The following is a 26,268-nucleotide window of genomic DNA, read 5'->3' on the forward strand; positions in this document are numbered from 1 at the left end:
AAAAGGGTAAAAAAAAAATCCTTTGCAAGGATCCTAAATTACCTGTGCATCTATCATAAATCACAAGAGGTGCCCATGTAATACTGTTCAATGTAATCTATCATATTAGGCTTTAAACATGATATATCTAATGTGCTGTTTTACTCCTTCACAAATCAAGTGTTTAGGGACAAAATATGCTATTATTCAAGCTCACCTGCTATAAAAATTAAGAATATGTTTCAAATTCTATATCACTAAACATTGAAATACACAAATATAGAAAACACAGGATAATATGGATGTAAAAATGTAATTTATTGGAGGGAATATCAAATGGAAGTGTGTTGTTATTGTCTCAAGAGTTCTACCTGTAATGTTAGCTGCGATGGAAGTTAAACAAATCGGGTAATTTGAACCTGAAAGGCTTTAACAAGAGCGTGATAAATAAAGGCCAATAAATCTGGGATGTTTTTAAAGTACGCTTCAACAAGTCTTTAAAGTCCTGGCTGACATTTATGGAGTGTGGCGTAAACTATGACGGTATTACATGGCAATTTGCTTTTTAGATTTGCTCATTTTTGTGTTTGAGAAAATAGTCTTTATCCAGCAGAGGGTAACCCAGCGGGTAATGGTCCAAAATGACATCTCCACTGTGAATGACAACCATGACAAATGTTGCATTCCAAAGACGTTGACAACACAGCACAGTACACGTGATGCTCCCACAAGCATGCTCTGGGACTGTACACTAGGTTTGCCAAGATGACGGCATCATCATCATCACCATCATCATCATCATCATTATGAAACATTTATTAAAAAAAAAACCTGGGATGACCCCCTGCTTTGTTTTCAGGTGTTTCAGATATGGTTAGTTCATGTAGGAATACTGAATGTACTGTAGTAAGGCATGTACAGTTTGAAGAGTACTGCAGCTTTCAACCCCAATAATACCAGTAACCAAAAAAATAATGACTATATTTTTATACTGCTTCATCTTGTCGACTGCATTTGACTTGAGCGCAAACAGAACACTTTTCCCCCCGGGTTTTTTTTTGTTTTGTTTTGTTTTTGTTTTTTGTTTTTTTTGTTGAAATGAGACAAACGGTTCAGCCTCAGAGAGATCTGAAATTGTGTTCTTTACACTTCAGAAGGAAAACATACTGTAGACTCCAGGTGGTTCGCTCAGCCTGCATCTGGAAACGTCACTGCTCAATGCTCACTTGCGTCTCAGAAAGGGTGGGAAGAGGAAAATTAACTGTTCAATCTCCCTTACATCTCCCATCTCCCTCCCTCTCTTCAAATTTCTCATAAATTTGGCATTTGAGCCTTTACCTGATTCTCTAGAAAAATATGACATCCTTTCTTTTCATGGAGTGACAAATTCCCATCTTTCCACCCCAGTCCTCTCCGCTGTAGCAGCTTGGAAGTCCTCCAGTATTTCCCCCAGTATTCCCCAGAATCAGGTGATTTCTCCTCAGGCAGGCGCTGGCTCCGCTTCCACTGTTCGTCTCTGGCTTAGATGGCATGGTTACTGTAGCTTATGTATGTCTGCTTGGAAGCCAACACTGCAGGTGAAGGTGCAGGAGAAAGAAGGAGAGGGTTAATAAAAATGCAGCGGGTGAGATTTAAATAGGCGTGAATCTTTCAGGGCACGTGTTGAAGTCCAGATTGATGGAAAGTTCTATTTATGGATGGCTCCATCAAATGAGTGCAGGTGGAACCAATCATAACAGCAGGGTGTTGTATGTGGAAGCAGTATTTACAGGAATGCAATCTCCTGTATCTTTGTGTTGCATTTAAATAGAAATAGTTCATTTACAAAGCTGAAGACAGTGATAATGTGACTGATTCAAGATAAACTGTTACAGTGATGCACAATAAGAAATCTAAAATAAATCAGGGCAGTAACTAATGGTTATTTTCATGAGGGCAGTTTCAAATGTCTTTTTTTTTTTTTTTTTCACATTTTAAGCTTCTACCTAGGGTTTGAAATGAGGCGTCGTCATATTTTATGATGTTTTCACCCTAAAAAAGAATTTTTAAAAACCCCCAAAAAATCGTCAATTTTAATAAAGTTATTCATGGCATTAAGTGAGGTTTTTTTGTAATTTATGGTGTTGTCAGATTGCTACTAGTCCACTCGCTTTAAGGCAGTGGTTCCCAACTGGGAGGTCATGGTACAAAAATGGGTCGTGGGTCAATTCTGAATGGACTGCTAGTGACTCACAAACGTGTCAAATTTGTAAAGAAGACACTTTATTTTTCTTTTTTTAAGATATTTTTTTGGGCATTTTTAAGCCTTTATTTGATAGGACAGACAAGTGTGAAAGGGGGGGAGAGACAGGGAGTGACATGCAGCAAAGGGCCACAGGCTGGAGTCGAACCCGGGCTGCTGCAGCAACAGCCTTATACATGGGGCGCCTGCTCTACCACTAAGCCACCGACGCCCCACACTTTATTTTTAAGTAGGGCTGCAACTAACGATAATTTTCATTGTCGACTAATCTGTCGATTACTTTTTCGATTAGTTGACTAATCATTTTATCGAAAAATGTGTTAAAATGTTGAAAAATGACGGTCTGTCTCTCCCAAACCCCAAAATTATGTCATCTAATGTCTTGTTTCGTACTCACGCCAAAGGGTTTTAATTCATGTCATGGGAGAGTGTGTAAAGCTGCCAATATTTGAACATAGGAAGCTGCAATAAGAGTATTTTGGGGTACTTTATAGTACTTTTCTATGAAAAATGACTCAAACCAATTAGTCGACTACTGAAATAGTCACCAGTTATTTTCATAGTCGATTAGTCGTTGCAGCGCTATTTTTAAGTACAGGGAATTTTCAGCACAGAGCTTTTATTTTAAAGTGTGGTTTCCTGTTGTAGAGTGAGTGACTCATGGACAGCTACTTGACAGAGACAGCAAAGTAGCTTGACAACATGGCCAAACACAAGTATGATGCTGGCAATATTAAACTGTGTGGACCTTGAACTAATGACTAAGGGGAAATCTGGACCTCATTGCTGGACCAGGTGAGAACCACTGCTTTAAGGGAAACTCCTGTATTTTTCTGGACCTTATTTTCTGTGTTTTTGTGTCTATGTGACTCGTGTGAATGAAGATTTTTGAAATTGGTCCAGTATTGAGAGATAGAGTGCTGCTGCTGGCTAAGCAGGCTGCAGTGAAACAACTCAGGGCAGGTGTGTCTCGTCAATTTGCATGCTTTAAAAAGGGCTTTTTTTGTCTCTTACACGTTTATTATGAAAGTCTTACAACATTAGTGAAGGACTCTACAGAGAAATCAAAACTTTTTCTATACCTTTCGCATGTCCCGCTAAAGGAGAAGTCTTGTTCTCAAATCTTAGTGAGGTTTTCTCAGTGTCAGAATCAGCTGAATATTCAGCCATGACATTGAAAATCTCTGAGATAAGAGGAAGATACACTTCCTGTGCTCTAACACAATAAACTATTACCAACACTCTTATCTCCAACTCTTACTTGTGTTTCCACCATTTTCCTGTTGCAACAAGTCACCTCGTGAGAGTTCAGAACAAGACTTTTCCTTTAGCGAGACTTAGACACAAAACAGACGGAAACAAGTGAATGGTCTGAAACGTTGTGAGACACTCAAGTTAACAATCTGAGCCCTCTCTCTCAATACTTCATCAGTTTCAAAAATTGTTGTTCCCACAAGTCACCTAGACACATGATAGTTTGTCAGATAATACATGTTGGGAATTTTGGAACTATTATACCTTTTTTTTTTTTTTTGTAATTAATAAATTTACATATATGTTTGTTTCACAGGAACAGGAACAAATCCTGGGCAGCCACCAAAATCTAAGTCTGCAAAAAGTATAACCAACAATATCACTGTAGCCTGAACTGTGTCTTAATCTGCAGCTGTGCAGAATTACAGGGTTTTAACAGAATTATTAAACATTAAAAAAAGCTGCACAGCATTCAAATTACAAAGAACTACTGTATGTTGTACAGCCAGTTGTTTTCTCTAATTAGTTAATGACTTGTTTAGCTTTCATAATGTCATAAAATAGTGAAAAAAATGCTCATCACAATTTCTCAAAAGTCAAAATGACATCTGAGCAACCCCAAAACTAAAAGATATTCAAGCTACAATAATAAGAAATACATAGACAAATCCTCACATTTAAGAAGCTGGAACAAGAAAATATTTGGGATTTTTGCTTGAATTACGACTTAAGCGATGAATTATCAAAATAGTTACTGATGGATTAATCAAGTAATTGTTTCAGCTCTAAAAATGGGTTTTACACAACCTCATTGCATTAGGAAAGACTTCAGTGGATTGTTGCAAGTAAATCATCAAATGTTAGTGTACATGGTAACATTGCAGACATTGTATAAACATATCATCATCAAGTATTTGTCAAGACAGTGATGCAGATGCAGTCAGACTCATAGGCTGTGGCAATGGTCATATCAGTGTACCTGTTATTAAAGTGTCGTTAATGAAAACAGGGAAACCTCTGTCATAAGGTTTTCCTCACAGCTGATTATATCGTTAAATTGCACCAAGCAGATCACAGCTGATATAAAATGCATTAGTAACCATTCAAATGCAAGTCTTATCCTACATGCAAAGACCTGAGATGTCTGTGTGCACCAAGCAAAGCATGCAGCAGTCAGTGTATTACAAAAACATTTGGAATCATAAAGTGTATTAGACAATATGTGATCTGACTTGGCACTGTAAGCGTTGTCATCAATGTTTGATAGCAGTGCTCATTATTTTTTAAAATTCTTTTCATGTTTCATGGAATTTTTCATCAGCTGTGAATAAAACACATAAGACAGATGACCAGAGGGCAGACCACAGTGACCATAACAAGCCCAACCCTCTGGTGAACCATGTACCGTCATACAATACAGAACCTGTGTGCATGTATGCAGTCATGCTTGTATGCACACATATGTCTGTGTGCCAGTGTCAGCACGTACGTGTGTGTGTGTGTGTCATTTTTTAAAATAAATCTGTCCTCAGTGAGCATGCTTGGTGTGGTGGTAATCACACTACCAATCTGCCAATCTGCCCGCAGCAGCCTTGGCTGATTGAATATGTCAGAGGGGATGAATCCAATCAGAAGACAGCTGAGAGCCAGAGTCGGGGCACAAGTGCTGTAGAGGAGAGACGTGTAATGGTAAATGTTTCTGTATATTTGTCAGTGCCACGTTGGGTGTGTGAATGGGGGCGGCATTCTCGCCATTTCATCCAAAGCATCTCTTCCAAGAGAAGCATTGATCAATGTACCTTATTTGAATATTTATGTGCTGCAAGGCCAAGATAAAGAATAGATGGTCCAGAAAGAATTGGAGCTGGCAGACCCATCTGTCTTTTTCTGTTCACTCTTATTGTTGTTGTTGTCCTATTACTGCAAATTCCTTCTTTTGTCAACAGGGAAACAAATTACAGGGGACACATGGCTATCGCTTGTCTCCTGCACTCAGGCAGAGTGGTGTCATCTTCCCACATTAACAGGCTTTACCATGCTGATTGGCCATTTTACAGCACCACACACACACCAAAATTGTCTTTCCAACTTAATGTCTGGTGGTGAAGGGTGGATTTGTGAGGGCGTGATTACTGCCTCGTGTCATTCAGGGTGCTGTATTTTAGCCAGGGGCAGCCGGGATGCTTTGTGCATAGTATAGGCAGGCACGGGCGTCGTGGTGAACATTAGCAGAAATTAACAGGAAAAAGTGGTCACGTAATAAAAGGGCAAAGTCATTGTCTAATCAGGTTACCTGAGAGTCTAAAGTCCCTCACAAGGCTCCCCTCCCTCAACACAGTCTGACACATAAGCACAAAGAGCAGTTGTTAGATTCACAGTTCAAACCGGAGGGCGAGAATTAGCACCTATAAATGGGCTCTATAATAGGATAAAATATAACAACTCCATTCTGTGGTTGAAAAAGACATTCATGCAAGTGTGGGCGCAGGCTTTTTAGTCCTAATACACATCAGTCTATACTGTTCAGCTTGTCAGAGTATAAAATCAGGACTTTCAGTAATCAGAACATGTGGGGTAGCCTGATTGGATTTAAGCGTGCCCCCACACAGGGACAGCCTACTCATACACTTTATCTTGTTGATTGAAATGTCCTTTTTTCCAACACTGAGCTACCCGTCCCTGAAGTCCCTTTCAAAATCAGAGTAGTGTGGGCTCCCTGTCACACCTCCTGATTCACAAATCCATTGTGGTCAGAGTTGGTGAGAATGGAGCTGTTTTTCTGTTCCATGTATTCAAAATGCAGGATTATGATGATGAAACAGAAAAGTAACTTCCTCTCACATTTTTTGTTTTCCAGTACAGCATATGTGAAACATATATTTTAAAGAGAAAATTTGGCACCTTTTATGTGAATGTCAATTCAGTGTTGATGATAAATGTAGTCGATTAGAACAATGAATCCCTCAGTGCTATATTGACCGAGAAAGAGAGTTTGCATTTGCAAAGTCTGTTGTTCTTCTGCATCTAGCCCTGCCATTTGACGTAACCGTGAAGTAGTTTAAGGCAAGAAAGAACAGGCTGGTTCTTATGGGATTTCACACCAGGGTAGCCAAGAGATGTGCTCTAAGGCCCTGATCACACAGAAAGCATTTTAGCAGCTGGAAGCACATTTTTGTATTTATGTATAATGACAATGAAGCTTTTTGCTTGTGGTTTTTGCATTGCAACATGCATTTCTGCGTTTCTATAAGCACCTGGCGTTTTTGCCAGAGCGCTCTGAACAACTTGAGCTGAAAAAACTTCAACTCACAGTGGAAAAAATGTCATCTATTCTTTCCCCATTGTCCAATCGGATGATTTGAGAGGTGGGCCTTCTGTGGTGTCATGGCAACAATTTTCCAGTTGGTACACAACAAGGGAGAAACTGGTAGTAGTGGTTGCCGGATACCAAGAGCTTACGGCACGAGGATAGACAGCAGGCTGTCAAATTGCCCCCGAATCATCCTAAAATATGTCTGGTAACATCCATCATGGAGGAGAAGCTCTTGGACCAACTGGTGATGCTCCCCATGATCCACCCTCTTTTTTAGGGTCTCATGTACCCACACAGATCTGCATTTCTCTTTGCCCGAAAAACTATTTGCTGACAGCCTCTCATCCTCAACCAGAGCTACAGCAAGTACCCTCTGCCTAAACATTTTAGGAACTAGATATTTATTACTGTCAAATAACTAAAATGAATAAATAAACGGTAGATTGATTACATGGGAGGGTTAGAATAAGGAGCTGAGTTCGTGGTTGCCAGGCAACAATAAAAAGGCGCAGCAAGCCTTTTTTTAAAATTTTTTTTAACCAGTGGCATTTAATTAAAAAAAACAAAGGCAGTGCGGCGCGCCTTTCTATGTGATCGGGGCCTAAATGCTGCTCAAATATAGAACTTTCTTGTTCCCTTTGCTTGTTTTGCAAACTAGCTATGTTTCCACCAGCGACAATGGCATCCCAAAATTTGAATGCAGATGATGTTATGGATGAGGATACATTTTAGTGTTTTGGCTGACCTTATTTGTTCAAGCCAGAGTATATCCTGAGAGCACACTTACTGTAGAGCCTGCACAGTTTCAATTTTGTCCATCAATAAAAATGTAGTTCCTCTATTTCCTTCCAAGAGCCAATTTTCTAATAAGGCTGCGGAAGAAGTATGTTTTTATTTTTTGGCTGAAGAAATACAGCAGAGAGTGGCTGAGGCTGCGGCTGCATAAGTGGATATGGCTGGTGGGACCTTCCAGAACCTGTGCTGCCGAGAGCAAACACCGACTAATGGTGCCTTTGTTCAAAATGCCCTCGGATGCCAACAGAAACTGAATCATTCTGCTAAATTTTAGTGTGGGCAGATTTGTTGGATGCTGACGGTGTTGACGCCATGCTCGAGAGAGCCCATGTGTACATTAGTATGCATGAAAGTTTTTAGATTCAGTTGGACGGAGATGTGCTGGAAATCTCCTTCAGGATCAAGACATACTGGAGAAACAAATGAGCAAGTATTTTTGTCCTGTAACGCCATGTTTTGGCCGACAAAGTAATAGCTATAGGCTAATATCAGTTAGCATCAGTAGCTCTTGTGCAATGCACATGTACATGAAGGCACTTCAGGGACGTCTCTGCAAGCAGGAGGACCACACTTTCTCCAGGTCCCCAGGAAGTGCGCCAGGCTTTGAAGCCAATTTTTGTAGTGGCCAAAAAGTCAAATTACATCATTCACATCATGCCACTGGGCCTAAAAAGACTTTTCCCTACAGACTTACAGTGGATCCATTTTTTTGAGCGTCACAAACTCAACAAAATGAATTGTTTCACCATTGGCATTTGATCCATTTGGTTGGATAACATTTCCAAAGTCTGGAAAAGCGGCATGATCCAATAATTTTATCTCCATTCAAGTTAGCTGAGAACTAAAAACGAAGTAAGCGACTTGGCTGGCAGAAGTTAGCTGCTCTGGAAGTCGAACTTTTTCGGCTTCATGTGGCACTAAGCAGCTTTCATAGGAATCAGTGAGGCCCACCTCAAACGTTGTCTTTGTAAATCCATGGCTCTCTTGTCAATATAGCACACACAATTTGTTGCTTCAGTCAGTTACATTTACCATCATTACTGATTGGACACCCACATACAAGGTGGCAAATTTTCCCTTTAATAAACTGTCATAAGCATTAGTTTGACCTTTCATTGATCAGTTAAATACTTTAATAGTGGGCAATTGGGAAAACCTCCAAATTATGCTAGCTAGAGGCAAAGTTGAAATAACCCCAATCAGTTTTAATTATTCACACAATTCTGTTTATGTCATCCATTCGTGTTCAGAAAGAAGCTACAATATAACACCGCTTTTGCTGGCACTGAAATGGGCACCCTAATTTCTTGTATGCTCACGTAAAGCTTGCTAATTTCCAGAACTGCTGAAGTGAAAAATAACACTGGCATCAATTATGTTCACATAAAAGGAGTTAATTATTTTCAAGTAGACATGTGTATTCTATAACTGCTGTAATTTTACACAGAAGCAGCTCATTGCATCAGCATAAAATCAGCTCCTGGTTGAGATCCAGTGGAGCACATTTCATTCTTTCCCTTCTCTTTATTGCTCCATCAGGCGTGGTACCAACCTTGTGTTTCAAGACTTTCACAGAGTTCAGACTTGGCCTCTCCGTTGGGCCTCAGGCCTCCTTTAGGGTTGAACTTGTTGGACATGGTGGCTGCAGTGACCACAGCTTTCAGGCTGCGCTTGCGCTTGGGTACGTTCTGCTCTGGATGGAAGAGAACCACGTAGACCTTAGGCATGTAGAGCATTCCCAGAGAGACTGACGCACTCAGGCTTACAGAGATGGTCAGGGTTGTGGTCTGGATATACATCTGCATTATGGAAGAGACAGCAGAGACACAAGCAAACAGGATCATTTGTTGAGTGTGTGTTGAGTGATGGACAGTGATGTTCTAGTTATAGAGACTCAGGTTAAACCGAGCACACTTACTGTAGAGCCTGCACACTTTGAATTGAGTCCATCAAGGAAAATGAAATTCATATATTTCTTTCTGAAAGCCAATTTTCTAATAAAGCTGCAGAAGAATAAGAGTAGTTTCTGGGGCATGTGATGGCTAAGGATGTATTGCTTTCAATAGACTAAGGCTTTCAAAATCTAGCATGTAGGACAGACACTGCCTTACTCAAGTAATATATGTATAGTAGAGGATAATATTTTAAATTACAGCCTCTTACACAGGAGAACTTAACTTTGCACAGCACACAGTATCACATAATAAGACATGGTGATGGCATACAGTGTCCTTTACTCATATTCGTTTATTTTCATGTGCTTGGTTCATCACTCCTGAACCCATCTTTCATTGCTGTGTTTGTTTATTTATGATACACAACTAATAGAAGTGCCCTACCCCCCCCCGGATGGGTGTGTATGTAGTCTGCGTATAGACGTTTTTTACCCTGAGGTTTTAGACAACAGCATAAGGATTGTGTGCTTTCTGAAGCCAGTGACAGCTGCAGCTCACAGCTGGGTAGCAGATATATAGCTACAGGCAACAGCTATGGAGCAGAGAGAAACATCCTACAGCATATTAAAAGTGCCTGCAAGTGATTTTTCATTTATGATAATCATCCCAGTGCTCAGACGCGGTCCATCTCTGATTTGTTGATGTAGGGAATGCGGTGAGTTAGTGCACCTGCTGGAAAATATGTAATAGGTAGATCATATTTGATGTGATACGACACATGCGTATGAAATATGAAAATGTGATTTCTTCAGTTTAGAAAGTGTGTTTCCATTAACAAATGTGGAAAATCATCAAAGTAATTTGAATTTGAAGGAACGCCAGTGTCAGAAATGTTAATTAAAAAACAGAGAAAGAGGAGAACTGTTGACTTTGCCTCGTGGAACAAAATTGCTGACATCCTCTGAAGTTGATGAACACAAGGCGAGGAGTGTACAGTGGAAAACACAGCTGGCAGACATCCTTCAAAGAGATTTGCCTGAGGTTTTGTCTGACATTACATTTGCAGACATCACAAATGACTGAGTCTTTTGGCATGGGAATAGCCCACAGGGCTCTGAACCACAAGCACGTCAAAAGTTATAAATTATGTTTCCCAACATGGGGTCATGACATATGTTGTTTGTATGTCAACTCGTACGACATTTATCCTCACATGACAAGATGCTTTATAGATTTTGTATAAACCTGTGCAGCACCAAGACCATCTAAACTGTAGGTAAATGTTCATTTGTGTTAATCTAATCTGACTAATAAAGGAGGTACTGTTTAGTTTTCAGGGGGGCATTTGTGTGGCACTCTTTATATGTCTTTGTACGGTAGATTATTTTGTAGGGCATCCAGTCAGTTCAAAAGGGAAAGCAAAGATGTAAACAGAAATAAATAGCACGACCTACAGTGACAATGATATATGTTGATGTAATAAAAAACTAAAACTATAGAGAAGCCGTCCACAAAATAAGTTCCCTAAAGCCATGTCAGTTGAGAAAAAAAGATGTCAGTGCAAAATGGGAGTGATAGGGCATTGTATTCCATCATCCTGCGATGCGAGCGTTTCTTGGCAAAGGCGGGGGAGTGTTGTAATCTCCTGAGAAGATTACACGTGGCCTGTGGTGAATTCGGAACAATATTGCTACCCCTCTGGAGTACAGAGTGGAGTCACTCTGTGAGGGGAGCCAAGACCCTTGTCCACTTCCATCGGCCCCGGTGACATAAATTTTCTCTGACAAGCTGATATGATTGCCAATCTGCTCCATCGGTACTGTGAGGGAACAGGGCCGGGGACAGGAACCTCAGAAGACTCGGCCATTATGAAGTTTTTTTGAAGCAGGATTGCTCCTTTATGTCATTAGGCATCAAATCTTTTGTCCAGACAGCTGCCAGAGCTGTTCCTACCTATACACAGAGCTCGCCAACAGGAACACACCTCCACAGCTCTTCCAAGTCCTTGTACTCCAATATTTTGGCTCCAGGTTTTCTGATTATAGAGGACTAAAATTATTTACGAAATATTTTATTGCCCATGTTTCTTTTAGCAAAACATGTAACAGAAAGAAGAATGCAGGTGTACATAATGAAATTAACGATGGTTAAATTTAATTTACAGTGGCTGCTTCAGTTTCAGGGCTTGGTTTTGTGCATGCTGGCTCACTGTCATGCTGTCATGGTTTACTGGGACACTTTCTACCAGACAAACAGACACACTAGAACAAAGCAATCATTAATGATATTATAACACCTGTGCTGTCTTAGTGTGTGCATCTAAGTGTGAATATCTGCTATGACAAGGATGTATTTACTTTATTTTGGTTTGGTTACACTTACCATTTCTTTGGATTGGCACGACACAATTAAAAGAAGCCAGATCACAGTAGGCCGTAAAATATCAAAACTTCAGTCATATTTTAATGAAACAAATAAATTTTCTGTGCAGTCACATTAATATTTAATGCTGTGTATAGGACAATATTTAATGAATAAATTGGATAAAATCCATCTGGGGAAATAAAAAGAAATTGCTTCTCTGTAAACTGGAAAATTAAATAAAGTTTTTCAGTGCCTTATTTAATGCTGTAGTTGGGAACTTTTATGAGAAAAAAATCATGTTCCTCTGCCTCCTTTTAGTGCCCCTACTAACGAAAACAACCAATCAGAGTCCAGGAGTCTCTAACACAGCTGTCAATCATGTCAATCACTGCTTGTGAACTGCGGTCAAACTGTCAAACAAGGCAGCGCTGATTGGATATGAATCAAGATGCTGTAACGGCATTGCCTACTTAATATTTTCAGAAACATATTTTAGTGTACTGTTTAGCTGTAAAGTGAGAAAGCTTGTATTTCTGCTGCCATGTTGAAAACAGTCGAGTCAAAACAAAGAATCGTCCACTGGCCGGAGCAAACTTTCTCATCTTACAGCTAAACAGTACAGTCAAATATGTTTCTGAAAACATTTAAGGTGAGAAATAGGCATTGCAGTAACAGAATCTTGATTCATATTTAATCATTCATTCATTCCATAACCGCTTATCCTGTTGGGGGTCACAGGGGTGCTGAAGCCACTCACATTTACACCTATGGGCAATTTAGAGACACCAATTAACCTGCATGTCTTTGGACTGTGGGATGAAGTCAGGAGTACCCGCAGAAAACCTACGCTGACACGAGGAGAACATGCAAACTCAGAGTTCCCACCCCAGGGTTCGAACCCCCCACCACGGACTTGAACAAGGAACCCTTTTGCTGTGAGGTGACAGTGCTAACCACTATGCACTGTTCATAGTGGACCAGCGCTGCCTAGTTTGACAGGTTGACCACAGTTCACGGGCAGTGGCTGACATGATTGAAAGCTGTGTTAGAGACTCCTCGACTCTGATTGGTTGTTTTCCTTCAGCTGCGGTCGATTCTTGCAAATGCCATTAGGAGCACAAGGAGGAGGCAGAGTGACATAATTATTATTTACTTTTTAAAAAAAAACAAACAAAAAAAAAACAGATTATCAGGCTCATTTACTGCCAGGATATTGTAATGGTTTCATTCTACAAAAGTTGCAAACTGTAGCTTTAATCCTGATTGGGTGTTTCTTGTAATTGATTTTGGTTTGTGGTGTTTTTTACAGTATTTTTTTCATGGCGCAAATTAATATGACCTTTATCCTTTGTGATAACAACCTAACAAGTCTTCAATCTGTGTAAGTGCCAGTTGGGCTGGATTGAAACCCTGTTAGATAGAGACTGATTCCTCCTTTCACTCCATCCACCTTCTCTTCAGTGGCAGAGATACAACTGAAGAATCGAGGTTATTTATATTTGGCTGCCTGTTTCATCACTGGCTGTGTTTGCATGCATGGTGTGACTTAGTTATCAAGCACACTCTGGGGAAAGCTGTTTACATGCCTCCTGATAACCTTAAATTGAGCACTGCCATGCCAGGATAAAGCAGCAGACAGAATATTCCATTCTACCTATTGTGTCCTGCCAACTGTTCTACAGTTTACCAGCAACAAAGTACAGAGAAGATTGAGTCAAGTCACCAGATGGGCAACCTCATAGTATTAGGCAACAGCTTTGCTGCTTGTCGGTGCTAAAGGGCTACAACCAAATCTCTGGAAAACACATCTGGCAAAGATTATTGTCTGGGTTCTGCCACAAGCTAGTTCTAACTGTGTCCGTGTGTGCAGAGTTTTGAGTTGCTGTGCTGTTTATTTTACCAAATCGAACACGGCAGACAGAGAGCAAAGGAAAGTTAAAAACATGACTCAGTGTTTTGCTTTCCCAATGCTCTCTTCTTGATCTCCCTGATGAAATTTTCTTTAAGTGTTACTTGGCAGGCTGAGACTGGAAGCAAGAGGAAGTGCAGACAGTGTTCCAGACAATTTTGCATTTATATTTATCAAATGTGGTTAATGGGCTGCCATGGTACAGTTAGTAATTTGGAAGATTCACAGTTTGCTTGAGCAACTGGATAATGGTCTTAATTTTACTGGTGCACTACATCTGTATTTTTGTCCAACTGAGGAGAACAAACACAGCCTTTGTCCAAAAAACACCTCTTTATTTTATTGGTTTAACAGCACCTAATGTCCATGCCTACTTATGAATCACTCTGCCTTTAAACAGACGTCTTTTTATGCTGTTGGCGATTTAAAGGCTGCTATTAAGTTTGTTATTATGCAGCGCCATACAGTAGCATTCCCATTGCTATCAGTTGTGTAACTTTTCCACACTCTGGTTTTTAATGTACATCTGTGTTGAGCAACCTCAAAATTAGCACTTGAAAGAGGTAATTTGTGATTCACTTTCAACTGACAAGGAGCCTCAACAGCCACGGTAATTTTATGCTACTTCACAAACCTGCGTTATCTGTTTCTGTGTGCCTGAATGTGCAGTGATTGACTACCCGGTATTCCCAACCAGTGAGGCTGAATCAAAAACACACGCAGAAACACAATTAAAGAAAACATATCCAAGCGAACTTGAGGTGAATGAATTATCCTCACAAGACAGCTCTAAAAGCCTTGTAATCCCCTCAGTGAAGCACAAAGCCCATCATCTCGTGATGAATAGTGGCGGTATCCACAAACACAAGAGGCTGATGCCACACAACAAACATAATTTGAGTGGCCATTTTCTTCACAATGAGGCACATAGGAAATGGGAAAGAACTCCAAATGGAAACTGACATCCAACATGCACGAGTGAATTTAATTGACTTGCTGCCATTGTGCTCTTTCTAAATACAGAACAATCAGAGGACGCTGAGTGACTGCACTGGCATTTGTGCCCAAATTTAAAACAATTAATTTGTGAAATAAACAAATGGGGCAAAACTTAATTGGCTATTTTAGGGGTGGGAATCTTTGGGAACCTCATGGTTTAAATCCAAATCTTTGGTGTCTGATTTAAAATAGCTTCTTGATTGAAGTACAATTTTCAGTGTCTTGCTCCAGTATACTGTGTGCCAAACCATTCCCTAGTGTCCTTATTCCACTGACGCACAATTTAAAACATAACTGGCAAATAAGATAAATGGTCCGCAGCCTTTTTATTCTAAAAACTTAACTGCATTAATTAATCAACAAATTAATTAATGTGAAAGCTCCTTAAAGTCTTCTGCCTCTATGACAATAATAAAAATGAGAGGGAGCTGGAGTGCTCCGCTGTGTTGTTATTAACGTTATGTCCCCAGCTGTGGAGAGCAGCGCCGAGGAAAGCCAAGACGCTGAGCGGGCACAGGGTTTTTGAGGTGAAACAGACTGAGTATGGAGTTGTTTTCATAACCACAGCGGTGGTTTAAGTTGTTTAATTCTGCTGTGTGTGTTTGTTAGCTGGTCTTATTTGTTCATGTTACTGTGTGTTAACGTTTAACGTATATGAGTGATGGCATAGAAAGTATTTAGAATATACTATCACTTCGTCAGTTGGCGACTCCTCAGTTGACTGAGATTGTTCCAAGTCAAGCAGTGCAGTATACTTCTGGGGAGGTTTTGGTCCCCAGATGTCGCGGAGTGAATGCTCTTAACTTTCGTGGTAGTCTTTGGTACAGACAGCTGCAAACATGATGCAGTGGCAGAGAGAAACTTTGCACCATAAGGCTTCAAGACAACATTATCTTCTCCTTTCTGCTTAGAAGTGGTAAATTTACAGCTCACAGATACTACATACGACACAGTCTGTGGCTTTTGTTTGATATCTAGCATTGGCAAAAAATGTTGTTGCACCTCCCTTGTTAGCGCCATTAGCTTGTTCATTATAGTCCATGAATGCTGCTGTCTCACTGAACGTCCAACTGGGCCCGTTCGAATTTTCCAACTTCATATGAATTAAAAAAATAAAAAGTCAAATACTCAAATTACATAATTCTGAGTCTGGTACAGCCCTACATACACCTACTGCTTTTTGTGAGGACAAATTAAAGGCTAACTCTGCCAATGTTTGTACTGTAGACTGGGTGCTGCGCTGCCCTCAAGGTTCAGTTCTGCCTTTTTTCGACAACATCATGTTATTAACCGATATCTAGTGACATTTATGAATGGATGCCAAATTTTCCATGTCTGCATTGCTATGCATTTAAAACCCACTTCAGACCAAAGATTTGTGACAAGACAAAACTGTTTTAGAATATTTCGTAGAAAAGTTGAAGCAGCGTGAACTGGTCCGTTAACTCAAGGTGGCTGATGGTGTCACCTGCGACTCATCTTGTCAAGTTGCCAGTGGTTGGTTTAAGAACTTAAGGCATGTCACCTGTTTTAACAGCCAATTGGCTTGCAGTGAAATCCACTGGCATAGTCAGTTACAAATTATCAGTGTGTGCTTGCTCCTGTATTTTTTCATGGCGTAATGCTGCGGCATTTGGTCCCTGTGGAGCCTGAGTCTGTCTCATTTACATCACCATGACTGCTGACATATAGGCCAGTCTCCGTCCTCACAATAAGTTGGTGTCGGATGGCGGGGTACTGCTCCTGCTTGCCGTATATGGGCATGTCGCACACACATACTCACTGACTGATAATTTGATACTGGTTATTTAAAATATTGTAGTGTACTTATTATGAATACTGTCCACTTTAAGCTCAGGTTGTTGTGTTTGTTTTTTCTCCATGTCATCACTACTAGAAATGCATCTGTAGTAAATATCTCACTATCAGTATCTTCATTCATATTTTTAAGAAGCTACAAACTATTTTCAGCAACAAAATAAGCCTGAAAAGCCAAAACTTAGAACACAAGTACAGGGAGCGTTGCTATGGAGACAGTACGCTCAGTCTCAGTGGTAACAACTGGCAGGTTTTCAGAACATTGCAAACTGGCGCTTTGCAAGTAGTTGCAAGTTTCAACTCAGCCCGTCGTAAGTCTTTGGTCTGGACTGGGCTTAAGAATTGATTTATTTTTCCCCACACCTTGTTATTTTATAATCTATTTAATATTCCACCACACAGGAGAGGAAATGTTTACCTTTTCTGCTGATTGTGAGGTCCCAAAGAAGATGGGGATGAAGGCAAGCCATACAATGCAGGTGGTGTACATGGTGAAGCCGATGGGCTTGGCCTCGTTGAATGTCTCGGGGACACCTCTGGTCTTGATGGCGTAAACTGTGCAGGTGACCATCAGCAGCATGCTATAACCCAGCAGACAGATGAGGGAGAGGTCTGATATATCACATTTCAGAACACCTCGGGCCAATTTGGGATTAGCCGTACGCTGATCCTCGTAGTCGATGATGGCTTGTGATGGGTCAACACCAAACCAGATGCACACTCCGAGGAGCTGCAGTGATATCAGGCTGAACGTGATGACTAACTGGGAGGCTGGGGAGATGAATCGAGGGGCACTGACCGACATCTTGCCCTGCTCAAAAATCCTGTAGATCCGATTTGTCTTGGTCAGCAGCGCTGCATAGCTTATACTCATACCCAGGCCCAGGAAAATCCTTCGCAGGGAGCATATTACCACATCGGGGGTGGAGATCATGAGGAATGTTGTAGCATAGCAGAGAAAGATGCCAGTCAGCAGCACATAGCTCAGCTCTCGACCTGACGCCTTAACAATAGGTGTGTCATTGTAGCGTATAAAGGTGACCACCACAAACAGAGTGGCCATGATACCCAGGACAGCGATAAGGACGGGGATGACCGCCCACGGAGAGCTCCACTCCAGCTTGACAATGGGAATGGGATCACAGCCAGTGTGGTTCGCATTAGGCCGCAGATCAAAGCGACACATCTTGCAGGTGTAAGTGTCTGCCTGATACTGGTAACCATCACAATTCTCGCAGTGCCAACAACATGGAATTCCCTTCACTGTCTTCTTTCGCTGACCAGGGCGGCAGGGTTGGCTGCATATAGAGGACGGGACTTCTTGTGTTGCACCAGGCCACTGCATTTCAGTGGTCTGGAGGGGAGAGCATAAGAACGGAGAGAAAAATAGCAGAAATTAACAGTTGATTCCACATAATCATACTTAAACTGTTTTAGTCACATACTCACACCCCTGAAACCCAAACAAGGTCCAAAAACACCGTGCAATTGCTCTGTATTATTGCATCTAGACAAGCTCATAATCAGAATTAAAGAGTTCCTTTAAGGGTCAGCAAAAACTTGAACACAATTTACTACATATTGTTACACTAGTTACACAAACAACGCTCTACATAATGCATGAGGACACAATTCAATTAACACTTGGTAGATTAGTTTACACACAGGAGTGCATGATCGAATGAACAAACTGTAAATGGGATATTCGCCACATGAAAGCAGCAGTCTCTTTATCAAGACATCATTGTGTAAACTCATCGAATTATAACTCAACGGGACACAACTTTGCCGTTTAATTACTTCCAAGGAATGTTGCACTTACTGGGGGTAAGATAAGTAAACAGAGTCTGCGTGGCACTGCAGTCTCAACACTGCAGTATCAAGTGTCTGTGCTGTTGCACTGATGGTATTATTTTTATTACAGTGTGGTTTGCTTAAGAGGCCTTATTAAAGTAAGATAGGGTGTGGAATGGGATAGGGAATATTCAATTATTCAAATAAACATCTGGATGATTTAGGTGATTGGTTTTGTGTCTAAAAAAATCTCCATATGGCGTTGTTGATTTTCCTCGGAGATCTCTGCCATGCAGGTGATGCTGATAAGTTGATCAGTGTGCGGCAGTAACTCAGGATTTTGATGTCTACAATAATCTTGTACCATACCTACAGTACGTGCATCAACTAAAGAAGAACGCCCGGGGCCTGGTGTATAAATGATGCAGAACGACAAGAAGATGCAAAGTCATTGTTCCTCACAAAGTTTGGCTTTTAACAACAAAGCAGTTTTGAGGTAAACAAATGCAAAACTTAAGATTCTGTGCTCCGTGCATATTAGGGCTGTCCTGAACACCAGTTTTGGGGCATCAAAGCTTCAGTTAGTAATATCTGCCATTAATCGAAGCTTCGATGGATGAAGGGGTGATGAGAGACATTTTGAAATTCTTATGAAACGTCAGTTTTCATTTGATGGATCTAAACTAACTTTTTTGACATCTTGCAAGAGAATGTGTAAGCCTGTCATGAGTGGTCAAACTGTTGTAGTCACAAAACTTGGCCTATCACTAAGTTTAAATGTCCTTGTCTGAGAATAACTGAGAATTAATGTTGATTCTGAAATATATGTTGAAGACGAAACTGGTGTAATAATGGCAAATGTCAAAATAAGATTTTGTTGATTGCATAATTGTACGACTGCCCCTGCCTTAGAATTATGCTAGTCGACTAATAGTCGTTATTTAGGGCCATTAGTCGACTAGTCGCCCGCGTGTTTACGATATTAATTTGACCGTGTTGCCTGTTAATGACGCTGTCGGCAAAGCAGTAATGATTTTGCTAAGTGGCTAATGGGCATGTAGCTACTTCCATGTTTCAGATGATACGTCATATTTGTAGTCGACCAATGACGATGAGTTTACATATCACCTTGGGTTCGTTCTTCACCTTCTCAGAATGATCCCACACTTTAGATTCCCTGCCCGACAAGTTATTAACTAGGCTGTGGAATAACTGCAGGTACCAGCCCTGGAAATAAGGGGGCCGTACACACGCCGCGTCTTTAACCACCTGGAAAACGCAAGTTTACAAGCCTCTTCCTGTGTCTGTCTGTCACAAGATAATCCAAAGAAAAAGTTATTCAGACTGTCTTTCCTACCATTTATTACATTTCTTATCTGTAATCTGTGAATATTCTACTTTTTATTTTAAAAAATATATCTCTCTCTTTTAGCTATTTCTTTGTCGGTTCTTTTAACTCTGTCTCTTCTGTTGTATATGGAGAATGATATTTTGCTTCCATCTATGCTGAATTTGCAGTGACCAATAAAGAAGCATGAATCTTGAAGGTTACTGCAAAAAGATGGCTATTTACGCCTATGGAGACCTTCTTACATGGGCATAATTGTGACTGAAATGAGGAAATACTGTACAACACACTCTGTTTTGACCCAAGCCATTTGTTAGCCTGTGTGTTTATAAATTCTTAAGCCATTCCAGAGGAGGATGATTAATTATTAATACTTATTTGTCAGCTGTTACCCTATAAAAACCAACATAAACATGATGCGTTCAGCATAATCTTTGGTAACACTGATAAGTTATAAGAAGGTAAACACATGAAGTTCTGCTATGTGTATTAGATTTGGTGTAAATGCCACATTTAATGGTTAAGAGGATGATTTGGCACTGTTTGAAGGAAATGAACTCAGATAAGAATGTATGCTTTGAGATTACTTTGGCTTTTGTCCTAATTGATGAAGGGGAATGTTCCTCCTCTAGTTCCTCCTCCAGTCCTCCATTCAGTACTTCTCTACAAGACTCATGGTCACAACATTCATCTTTCCAGTTAGTGAAGCTTAAGAAGGGGTTTTATTGCCAAGTGTTTTTGTATTTTCTTGTCAAGACTAAATGAGTTGAATTAGTAATGAAATGCTAAACAGCCAAATATGGGTTGTCTGATGAATCACTTTGGCTGATTGTCAAAGTCTAATGTGGATATCGAGCACAATCACCAGCACAAAAATCTGGCACTTAGATTATTAGAAAAGTCAAGCTTATAAGGAGTAGAAGTAGTATTTAAAATATTCATACATCTAAGTGGAGTTGATCTGTCCAGTGGCCAATGATCTTGTACTCTGTTGTGGTATTTGTGATCTGGTACTGGTAGATTTCGTAGCGACCTGGAGCATCTCCGTTCACGTTGAAGACCACCGGGGTGCCAGCAATCCCTGAGGATGAAAAAACAAAATGTTATTGTTGTTTTAAGGGGCAAATTGTAACGTAAAGCTGAACTCCAGGCTTGGACAACACAGTACAAACTCGAGCCGCTCCCATAACGCTCTGAGATGAAATGAGACTGCAAGGGGACCTCAAGCTAATGCTGTTATAGTGTTAATGATGGGAGCAAAATAGATGTTGACAGCCATGTTGTCCTGGTCCTTTGAGGAGGGCCAGCGCTGCTGTCTGTTCATGTTCCCATATCATTTCACACTCCTTCATTCTGCTTATTGCCCCATTGCTTGTTATCCACAAGGTCCCCACTCGGAGTGCTAACGAATGACGGCACTGATTTTGATTACCACTTTGAGGTCTCTCTCATCCCTTTGCTTCCTGTTTCTGAGCCAAGCTACAAACCCCCTCTCCAGCTTCACAACTTGTTATAAAATTGTGGTGTGAGGGAACGAGGATTCACAGATTTAGTGATGAGAGCCCACTGCAGAGCGTCTCTGAGGAAAGGACCATTAATAGCATACCCATCTCTGTCTATTTGCGCTGACCAAATTTGCTTTCTCTCCCTCAATGCAGTCCCCTAGTACTCAGCAATTCTGTAACATGTTGAAACGGGGTTGAAAAGTGAGGGGTGAAAAAAATGCCCTTAGTTAACTTGCAGCCGAAATGTGTTTTGGATTGCCCCTAGTCAATATTTGGATGTTGTGTACATTATATTCCAGAGCTACATCAAATGGATAAGAGTGCATTTTTCTGCAACAGAAAGAGGGTATTCATCATGTCCGGACACCAGACTCAGTGTTTTCCAGCATTTGGGAGAGAGTTGTTCGTGTTCTACAAGTATCGACTACACTCTCCTTTGTCATAAGAATAAAGAGAATTATTTATTTGAGTGTGTTGTTCCCTTGAATAGGTCACACTATTGATTTTTGTTTTGAACCTGTGAGTCAGAGTTGGAAACCTGTGAGTCAGGCTTTGAGCCCAGACTTATTTACTACCCCCCCACAGATTTGTGTGTGTCAGAGGTCTGACCAAAACCCATAGGATTTAATTGCATCAGTATCATCTTGCTGCATTATCTAGAGGGTATGTCTAAGACAACAACGGACAGTCGTGCAATTATGAACATTTTCTTGTCCATCTCAGCAATACAGGGAATTGATTGGGATGTATGTTTCTACTAATTTGATTGCCTTAATCGATTAGTTTCACCTCTTAACTTGCAAAAAGGCATTACAAGTTTCATGCACAGCCAGCAAAAATTAAAAAATGGCTTGTTTAATAGGTCAGGTATTTGAGGAAACACGGCACATGATAACTCCTAGGAATAAAAATCCATGCAGTCTAGGGAAAAACAAGAATTACTGCCTTTTGGTTTTGTGCCTCTGCAAACCAGTCAAGTTAACATACATGTCTGTCCAGACTCGTGTTGCCATGACAGTGTTTCAAATATGGATGCTACTGCAAACAAGCTCCAAATTCAAAAACATGGATGCTTCAAGGCAAGCCAGCTTTATTTGTATTACAGTAGGCATGCGTGTGACTAGACTTTTAAATGATTAACCATCCGCTAATCAGCACCAGAAATATCAGTGAGTAAAACCAATTAGTGTTTTATTTATGTAGAAGGCCGCTTCACTGTCATGCAGCTGCCTGCCACTAGTGGGGGCTACAGAGCCGTCAGACAGCACTCCCCCTAGACTGAGTTTTTACACAGCACGAAATTGGAGAGTTGTCCTCTCGCAAAACCACTGCAGTTTGGCAGTACTTTGATCGAGAAAATGAAAACAAGATAGCATGTAGGCTGTGTCAGAACAAACTGGCTTATAATCACACAACTGGAGCAATGGGCGACCACATTCAGCTCATCACGACAATGACCTCACAAGATATGCTTTTGTACCAAGACGCAAAATGATTACCTCTGGGCTGGAGGCTTTCCTTTTTTTAGACTAGTCGACTAGTCATGATTACAGCTAAACTAGTTGCCAGGAACATCCCCAATTTGTATAGCACATGTTATACACCAGGGCAAGTCAAAGTGCTTTCCAGAAACAATAAATGAAAAGGATACAGATTTACAATAGAAGACTAAAGAGAAAACAACTGATATAAAAGGTAAAATTAATTACTAAATTATTTACAATTTTGAAAAATCACCATTAAAAATAGCAAAAGTGCAGACAAGAGGTGCAAAGATACAAAAATGATTTAAATGCTTTAAAACTGAGTTAAAAAATAAGTTTGCAGTGATTACAGGGATGAGTAGGCAGTGTAAAAGAGGAGTGTATTTAGCTTTGACTTAAAAGTGGTCAGAGCTTGTCTAACATCATCTGGGAGGTTATTCCAGGTTTGTGCAGCATGATAACAAACGCTGCTTCACCATGCTTTGTTCTGACTCTTGGGACGGTCACTTAGCCGGCCCCAGATTTCCTCAGGGTCCTAGAGGGTTCGTAAGTCACAAGCATGTCAGATATGTATTTGGATGCTGAGTCACAGAGTGATTTATACACCGGCAGGGAGATTTTGAAATCAGTTCTCTTTGTGATAGGTGACCAGTGTAATGATTTTAGAACTGGAGTAATGTGGTCATATTTCCTTGTTTTTGTAAGACACACATCTTCAACCTGGCAGTGCAGAAGATCTGCACAATCAGTGCAGTTTCAAGGTGGACACCGGAGATTAGTGTCACCAATTCAGTATCTGACCAAATGTCTCCACTTCTGTTCCTGAGTGATGGCGTTGAGTAACGGCTAGAAAAATGTTTTTGCAGAACATTATGATGTCACAGTGACCTTTGAGCTTTTCAAAATAACATGTCATCACTTCATGATTTTATCATATTAGGCATTTGTGTGAAAATTTGTCATAATTAGCATATAAATCCTTGAGTTATAGCCAAAAACATGTTTTGTGAGGTCACAGTGACGTTTGACCACCAAAATCTAATCAACTCTGAGTCAAAGTGGACATTTGTGCCAATTTTATGAAAGTCCCTCAAGGTGTTCTTGAGATTGTGCATTCACAAGAACGAGATGGATGAGCTCACAGTGACCTTTTTGACCACCAAAATCTAATCAGCTCATTCTTCAGTCCAAGTGGACATTTGTGCCAAATTTGAAGAAGTTCCCTGGAGGCGTTCAGGGACAGACGGATGGATGGATAACCCACAATTATAATGACTTCAGCCACGACTGTCACCAGCGCAGAAGCAAATAAACATCATCTACTGTCATCAGCTGTGAGTCTGCCCAAATGCCCCCAAAATGAAATGGTCACAGTAAAATTGTCTGTTAAATTAACTCCAGTGTGGGTAAACTGGGTTTTTAACAGTGTGTGTAAAACTGTTATGGCTTTGAGAGCTAATTCAACACAACTTTACTGTAGAGACGACAGAGGACACGTGTGCAGGACAGTGTGTAGGCACTGTATTGTTATGAACAAGCAGTTACAAATCAGATGCGAGCAAATGAATGTAAACATGATTCATAATGGCTGTGAAATTGTTGAGCTTTATTGTACCTTAAAATCAAAGTTGTCTAAATCTTCTCAACAGTGACAAGTTTAAATTCCAAGCCTGCTAATGTTTCTCCTTGATTTCCAAGCTAGTTTATTGAAGCAGAAACATTTAAAACTCTACTTTTCTTCTCTTAAGAATTGATAATGTATTCAAACAAAACAGCAATTTGCAGGATGTCACGGTTGCACTTAAAAAAAAAAAAGACCCTCCCACTCCATTAAAAGCCATTTGCCAAAGCCACAAGAAATCTAATGTGTTTACAAATGTTGCATAAAAACTGATCAAAACAATACACACATCCTGCTGTTGAACTTTAGAAGAGCCGAAGTGGCTTCGGTGCACTCTGTGTCTTTGATAAATGCATTTGCCACAAATCTAGCAACACAAGTGAAAGAAAACAGAATTACCACGCCTTCCTCGCAAATGCAAAGCAGCGACTTAAAAACACCAAGACTCTGAGCTGTCAGACACTGTAATTTATTTCTATTGTAAATGCAAGCCGAGCCGTACATGGTTATTAGTCGTTCAATTGGGCAGAGTTAAGGGCCAGTGCTGGGGTTGATTATCTTTTCAGTGCTCTGTCTTTTATGGCGCTGACCTCAGGAGCAGTTTAGACCCTCAAACTGTATCATACCCTCACGATTTGCTGTGCTGCTTAATATCTTGGTTCCCTGGACAGGCAGGATCCACTACTAAGCAGTTTACACATATGATCCTGAGAACGAATGCTTCCTCAAGTAAACTCCAAATTAAATTAGTAATCAAACCTCATGAAAACAGGCAGATTTAAATGACTCTGTAAACCCAGTGTTGCAGCCAACCTTTAATCACAGCACTTTCAACACAGCTTTACTGGCAGGTTTATGCCTCGCAAGGTCACTTCGTAAAACAAAATGTCCTCAGGAAAACAACCACTAAGTACCATTTATTAATAAAGCCAGCAGCAGTTTCCTTCAGCATCACCAGGATCACAGTCTTCATGCCACGCGTCAATAAGTATCATCTACAGTATCTGTAATGCATGGGTTTCCTCTTTCCTTTTGTCAGCATGGACGTCTGTAGACAATTCCCAGAATCCGCCGGGATCATGTGGACATTCCCGTTTTTTTCCCTATGAACCTTTTAAATTCCTCTGTGTCCAAAGACTCTTAACAGCAAGGCAGCATTCCGGTAATGTACAGCATCGATTTCCTAGCCATCCCTATAGTAACCCCAGTGGCTTCAGTGCTGACAGGCCATCCAGTAATATAATACCATGAATAAAAGAAAGCATAAAGAAAGAGTTTAATTCTATAACACAAGCCTGCTGTGCATTAAAGCTTCACTCCATTGCTGGGAGAATTGATTTATCTTGTCAAACTAAACAAATATGACTTCAGGATACATCTCTGAACAGTTTCTTCTTCTTCTTCTTTTTTTATTTTACACAAATGAGGACTGACCTGCTTACATAGTAATAAGCACACTTGGAGCAGGTAAACAATGTTCTGACTTTGAAGACGGGGCCTACAGTAAAACACTGCTGAGCGCTGCAGAATTCCCTTTCAATATCCATTAGGAATGAAAACTAACTGCTGCAAACACAAGTGTCAAGTTAACCTTTATTGTCCCCCACAATAAAGGTTAACTTGGCTACATTATTAAAATCCATCCATACTAAATTCATATCTGTGTTTGCCTTGTTCCTGTGCTACTTTGTCTCTGCTTTAAAACCCACTTGCATGAATCTATAAACCAAACTGCTTCTGAGAAAGTAAATGCCACATCTTGCCTTTTGCGTGCCTTCAACAAACAGCAAAACTTATCATTATTATTTCTGCCTTTGCATTCTGTGTTCTTGAAAAAACGGACATGTGGAATGGAGGAATGAGCATTGCAAGTGAGCTCCTTATCCTTTCTCTCACCCCAAATTATAGATGTGCATTTAGAATCATGTCAAACTTAAACTTGCTTTGC

At 40.4% G+C, this 26,268-nt stretch overlaps 1 protein-coding gene across 1 annotated transcript in view; it reads right to left on the reverse strand.

The window, feature by feature from the left end:
• Positions 1-1,029: 1,029 nt before the first annotated feature.
• LOC117258649 (metabotropic glutamate receptor 4-like) overlaps positions 1,030-26,268 on the reverse strand; it is a 204,748-nt gene continuing 179,509 nt past the window's right edge. The window contains exons 7-10 of the mRNA XM_078169872.1: positions 20,655-20,791; positions 16,987-17,922; positions 9,136-9,382; positions 1,030-1,550 (exon numbers count right to left, since the gene is read on the reverse strand). Of these exons, the coding sequence (XP_078025998.1) occupies positions 1,501-1,550; positions 9,136-9,382; positions 16,987-17,922; positions 20,655-20,791 (1,370 nt within the window). The 3' untranslated portion in view covers positions 1,030-1,500. The remainder of the gene's footprint in view (positions 1,551-9,135; positions 9,383-16,986; positions 17,923-20,654; positions 20,792-26,268) is intronic.

Source organism: Epinephelus lanceolatus, chromosome 8 (genome assembly GCF_041903045.1).
Source record: "Epinephelus lanceolatus isolate andai-2023 chromosome 8, ASM4190304v1, whole genome shotgun sequence".
NCBI classification, from domain to species: domain Eukaryota; kingdom Metazoa; phylum Chordata; class Actinopteri; order Perciformes; family Serranidae; genus Epinephelus; species Epinephelus lanceolatus.